Below are 6,278 nucleotides of genomic sequence, written 5' to 3'. Positions count from 1 at the left end.
TACACTGATGATACAATTGTTGCAGTATTTTCAGCTGTCTCCATCCTCTGTTGTCTTCTGACTGGTGTAATATTGGGGATGTTTATACATTACCAGGACACGCCCATTGTTAAAGCTAATAACCGGAACCTGAGCTATCTTCTCCTGGCCTCCATCATGCTGAGCTTCCTCTGTGTCTTCTTGTTCCTCGGCCATCCAGTAGATGTAACCTGCATGCTGCGTGTAACCTCTTTTGGTGTCATCTTCTCAGTTGCCGTCTCTTCTCTAATTGCCAAAAGTGTCATGGTGTGTATAGCTTTTAAAGCCACCAAACCTGGGAGTTCCTGGAGGAAATGGATGGGAATCAAATTGCCAAATTCCATCATCGCTGTGTTGTCAATGGTGCAAGTTATAATCTGTGTCACTTGGTTGTCTATATCTCCTCCCTTCCAGGATCGAGACACTCACTCTTATCAGGCAAAGATCATCCTTCAGTGTAATGAGGGTTCAGTTATCGGCTTCTACTCTGTCCTGGGAAATATGGGGCTTCTGGCAGCTGTGAGCTTCATTATAGCTTTTTTAGCCAGAACATTACCGGACGGTTTTAATGAGGCCAAGTATATCACCTTCAGCATGCTGGTGGTCTGCAGTGTCTGGATTGCCATGATCCCGGCTTATCTGAGCACCAGAGGGAAATACATGGTGGCTGTGGAGATTTTTGCTATAATGGCCTCAAGTACTGGACTTCTTGGCTGTATATTTTTCACAAAATGTTACATCATTCTGTTCAGACCTGACCTGAATACAAAAACAGGTTTGCTTGAAAACAGAGGATAATTATTTTATTTTTTTATGATGACCTCTTTAGATCAAACTAGAATCTATGATAACTAGACATAATATACAGAACCGTGTGTGTATAAATATATATATATAAAATAACATACACATTTACTTTGTTAATCTTGTGCAATTATCTTGCACATGTTTGTATTATGCTTGTATATTGAGAATGAACACTGTGAAATTTAAAGTTTAACCCTTTCACTGCAAAACTGTTTTGTATTTTTTTTTGCATGCACATTTTAATACTGAAAATTAGTTGAAAACCAGTTATGAATGAACAGAATGTACTTTACATCACTTCCTGTTCATTCATGAGTTCCTGAATGGGTAGTACCACTCACTATAGAGACTTCTATCCATTCATAAGTGTCTGATAGTAAATAGTTACTATCTCTAATTTGTGAATGAATGGGAAGTCTTTGTACTGAGTGCTTTCTATTCCTTCAGAACAGAGGCTGCAGAAAAAGAGATTGAGGACTTTGTGTCCTTAATTATTTTGTTCTATTTCAAAAGGGAAATGCCCCTGATGTGAATGAACCCCTGATATTTTACCAAAGCCCCCCAACAGTAAAAAATGTATTAAAAATAAATTTAAAAAAACACAACATCCCCCCCCCACACACATATAAAACATGTGCAACAGTGTGCACCATATTGTGGTGTACGCCATGCACATGCATTGCGGTGCATTGTTAGAAAACATCATAGCGCTTGTTTTTTTTCTTTAAAAAAAACATGAATTCATCTGTGTGGCAGCGCATGGCAAAGCGTTGTAATACACTGTGTTGAGATTAAATGTACACTTGCATAATTTAATCACAACACAAAAAAACAACACAGCGCACAAACTATTCTTAACATAAGTTGCTTATTTACAGTTTTGCGTTCCTTCATTTTTTTACCATTTTGCAAAAAGGCGCAATTTAAAATATACAACTATTTGTTATTCATTAACTCAATACAGTTTTATCTTTTAGATTTGATCAAAAAAGTATTTTTTTGTGTATGCTGATACTGAGTTTAGTGTGCTTTTGTTTTTGAATTGTGCATTTTTATCAGTTTAATATTGATTTGATAAACATTTGCACAATTATCACAGGACCTAAAAAATATTTTATCCTTTTATTAAACTTGGCCTCTGCCTTCAGAAAATGAAAGGTTTGGGGGGTCTTTTACAAACTCTAAAAGCTGCAGTTAAAAATAAGATAAAAAGGTAAAAAATTGCAAAAATTGTGTGGCCATCTGAGGTTAAAAGCATTATTTAGGTCTTGGCAGTGAAAGGGTTAACGAGGACGTACACCCTAATAATGGCTTCTTTTATTTGCTCTTTCATGACACCAAACATAGCAGCATACAGATGGGTATAGCTCCGCCCCTCACCCAATCACAGGATTGGTTATACTATAAATAAAATACTACTCCCAATCCCACCATTCTCTTTTTTCCTCAGGGCTCAAGATCAGTTATAATGATTTGTTTCCTTTACCCTCACCTGCCAGTCTCCTCCAGTCTCCCACGCAGGTTCAAGCCTCTCCTGTGACGAAGTTCCATCTGTTTGGTGTCTAAATGTGCTTTAAAGATAGAAAACCCCTTGTCATTTGCAAAGTTGGTTTGCTGGGTTCTGGGTTCCCCTTTACTTCGTCTGGATGTTATTAGTATGGGAGTGTGGGCTGTGGTGTGTGGGGTGCACCTTGTTGATGTCAGATGCTGGGCGCAGCTGCTCCTCCTCTTCCTAGCTCGCAGCTAAAACTGTGCTGGCTTTAATTTCCAGTGCAGTGCTGGTCTGGTGTAACTTTGAGCAATTCTATAGTTAAGGTTCATTCCTTGTGCACCGATGATTTCTGTGGACTTAGTTTCATGCACTCTCTCTCTCTATCTCTCTCTCTCTCTCTCTCTCTCTCTCTCTCTCTCTCTCTCTCTTTCTCTCACTGACATAGCAGACTTCTGAGTATCATGTTTGTGGCAGCACTGCAGAGTATTACACGTCCTCTCCCTTACAGTCAGCTTTATTACTTAGGGAGTAAACTTACCTATTATCTGAACTAGGGATCGTTCACAGGCTACTGACACATGTGTCATTATTTGCCGGCGTTATATGTTAGTTTCCAAGGATGAGCTCTCCCAGAGAGTAGCCACACTCTATAAGGTGAGGGTCAATAGGTAGGTATATTTATTCAAAAGAGTGCTTATAATTGGGCCTAACAAATTGTAAATCTTTCCATTCCCCCACACCAGCAGCGGCATGCCAGAGGGGGAGATCTTACTCACTTTCATCATCTTAACTCTTCACCAGCAAGTTCAGATGAGGTTGCCATGACCTCTAAATCATGCCCTCATGGTCGGTCAAGATCAAGGGCGCAAAAGTTGAAAGACTAATTATCTTCCCATTGCTGTTGCCAACTGGCTCTTCCTGACAAAATGTTATGCCGCACCTGCCTGTTGGAGGCAGCAACAGATAAAGAGGAAGAGAAGATAGAAGTACTGTCCTTAATTAAACAAACAGTAAGATATTCTTTCCATGAGCTTTCAGATGTCAGACCAAGTCAGCCAACTGTCTCAGCATCCAGTCCTCCCATGTCTCAGAGAAGAGCTTCTGAGGACTGTGATTCTAATTCTGTTATGGAGGAGGAGTCTCCTGCAGAACATTGGCAGTCAGTTTCCATTTTGGCTCTGTCCAACCATTAATCAAATCTGTAAAACAAGCATTCGGATGGCAAGATTTATCAGAGCCTGCCTCTAAAAGAAGGGATTTTTGCCCCCACTGGAAGAAAAATGTGTCTGTATTTCCATTGATTGAGGAGATTAGAGAGTTAATACTGAAATGTGTGTACAAGAGTGGAGAGGAAACATCCTGTGGCAAATAGGTTTACTATAATGTATCCCTTCAAGGAAGAGGAGGTATGTTCATTGGAGTCGATGCCTCTGGTTGATGCAGCAGTTATGAGACCGGCCAGGCACATCACCCTCCCGATGGATGATGCAGCATCATTCAAGGATGCCTTGGATAGAAGAATGGGCCTGGACCTGAAGAAGATGCATACTTCCTTGGGTTTAGCCTGTAGGCCGGGGTTGATGTTGAAGTTAGTCGCCAGGGAATTTGAGTTTTGGGATGGAAATATTGAAGCTGATCTATTGGTTGGTAGCAAAGCATCTGCGGTATATCACTCACTGAATGACATAAAAAGTGAGTGATTTTGTACGGGAAGCAGCAATAGATGCTCTGCATTGCTCATCCAGGACAATGCTTTCAGTGCTTGCCAGAAAAGCTTTGTGGCTCAAACCGTGGATGGCAGATATTTCATCCAAATCAAATTGGTGTAAAATCCCATTTGGTGGATCATCCCTGTGTAGAAGCAAGTTAGAGTTGGTAATTTCAAAGGTGACAGGGGGGGAAAATCAGGTATGATTCCCCAAAATAGAAGGATTCACCACTAGCATCCACAATCTGACAGGAGGCAATTTGGAGACAGGAACAGGGAATCCAGGGTCTATTAGACTGGCAGGAAATACAGAAAGAACTGAAGAAATACTCGATCCTCCTTTCTGAGACTGTAAATTCAAGACATCAGCCACCCAAGACCAGCAAAAGCCTTTTTGAGGGTGTCTATGCCCAAACTTGCCCCGGGGGTGCCAGGTTAGGCAAATTTGTGCAGGTTTGGTCGGTTCATGTTTGAGACCCTTGGGTCCTCTTAGTTGTTCAAGAAAGTAATTGCTGGGAATTTACGTCCCCGCCTCCAACCCATTTCATTCTCACAAAGTTGCCAGTGTGCCACTCAAAACTTCAGATCCTGTACACGTATGTTGAGACTCTTTTTCAAAAGGAGGCTTTTTAACTGGTGCCAGCTCAAGAAAGATTTCTAAGTTTTTATTCTCTGTTATTTCTCGTAAAGAAGCGGACAGGAGATTTGAGGCCAGTATTAGATCTTGTTGCAGATAAGCTCACATTCATGAGATCCGTAGTATAATTTCTATTGGGCATCGCTCACTGAGCAATGCTGGATAAAGTTCGCTCCAGTGGTAACAGGAGATTACGTGTGCAGGTCTAATCAGAGCGGCATCCATAGTCAAACATGCTGACTCCTTTGTGTGGTGTTTTGGCGGGAAATCTGTTGCACATGGTTTGATTCACATGCACCAGCAGCTATGAGCTATGTGCACCACTTCTGCTCGAGCACGAGCATACACTACCCTTTTCTTTTGTCAAGTCCTGTGATGTAATTGTGCATGGAGGAAATGGTAGGCTGTTGGGGCCGCCCTTTCCTGTTTTTACCCCTTTCTTGCCTTATAAATAAATGGAGCTACTATGCTAGTGAGTACTTGAACACAGAAACTCCAGCTTGAAGCAACATCTTGTCTTGACTCTACCTGGCACTACAGAAGTACCTCCTTACCTTACAGAAGTACCCCTTACTCATTCACGAGAAGGTGAGGGATCTGGGTGGCCCCTTTATGAAAGGGGCACCCAGATTCCTATAAGCCCTCCTTAAACTACAACACTTGGCCTTTGACAAAAATGTACCATGGTGGGACATCCAGTACCTCCAAAAATACCCCAGGGATTTGAGAATAAAAAAACTCTGTGACTTTCTGGACTTCAGTTACCAGCCCAGAGCTTGCCCCACCCTCTCTCATGGAACCAGAGCATTTTTTAGAGTTAGGCCTATTGCAACCACAAAAAAGAAAAAAAACGAAGAGGAGTTAGGGGAGGAACATGTTCCCATGGGTATTACAAAAAAGAAAGGCCACACCCAAACAATCTACAGTTAGAATTTTCAATCTTTCAGACCATGCCCTGACCCCACATGAAAAAAACCTACTCACCAAAGGTCTCAATTTCGTACCCGACATCAGACCCAATTCCTTCACATTATTTAAAGACCTGAATACATTTATCCACAATCTGACCCTAAAGAGACACCACATCAACACCCCTCAGCCTGACAGTATTGAAGAATCCAGTAACTTCTCTAACCCAGCATCTGAGTCGGCTGACTCTAACATCGATCTGGATACTATTAGCAATCTTAGAAAAATTAGCTGACCCCTCCCACTCACCCAACTTTGAATAAACAGCTCAACCCCGGCATCTGTAACGCACGAGCCGCGGAGGTTGAGGTAGGATCGCAGCTGCGGAAATTGGCTTGAACCTGTGCGTGTGGATTTGGCTCAGATCGAGGGTTCCCGTTAACACTCTGTATGTTAGGGAGTGATGTTGTAACCCTCTAGCACATCATGCGCCAATACGTGTAGAATGGGGGGTTGGAGTTCCCCTATAGGTATGCACAGGAGTACCCTTAGAAAGCTATATGCTAATCCAGCAGCCTCTAGTTAGTATGAATCATATGAGCAGTTGCAGTCACCTTAACCCCACACTCTCCCCAGAGATAACAGGTATATGGTTACAAGAGGAGCGCAGCAATAATGGTAGTATACAGTTTTGGGAATGTAGTAGC

At 41.9% G+C, this 6,278-nt stretch overlaps 1 protein-coding gene across 1 annotated transcript in view; it reads left to right on the top strand.

The window, feature by feature from the left end:
* Window positions 1–816, top strand: part of LOC108799500 (vomeronasal type-2 receptor 26-like) — a 9,847-nt gene extending 9,031 nt beyond the window's left edge. The window contains exon 4 of the mRNA XM_018571363.1: window positions 26–816. Coding sequence (XP_018426865.1) covers window positions 26–816 — 791 coding nt within the window. The remainder of the gene's footprint in view (window positions 1–25) is intronic.
* Window positions 817–6,278: the final 5,462 nt, after the last annotated feature.

The sequence above is a fragment of the Nanorana parkeri genome, unplaced genomic scaffold (genome assembly GCF_000935625.1).
Source record: "Nanorana parkeri isolate BGI_ZX_2015 unplaced genomic scaffold, ASM93562v1 scaffold1743, whole genome shotgun sequence".
Lineage (NCBI taxonomy): Eukaryota > Metazoa > Chordata > Amphibia > Anura > Dicroglossidae > Nanorana > Nanorana parkeri.
The sequence above is the reverse complement of the archived record's forward strand: the minus strand, read 5'-3'. Positions and strand labels throughout refer to the sequence as shown.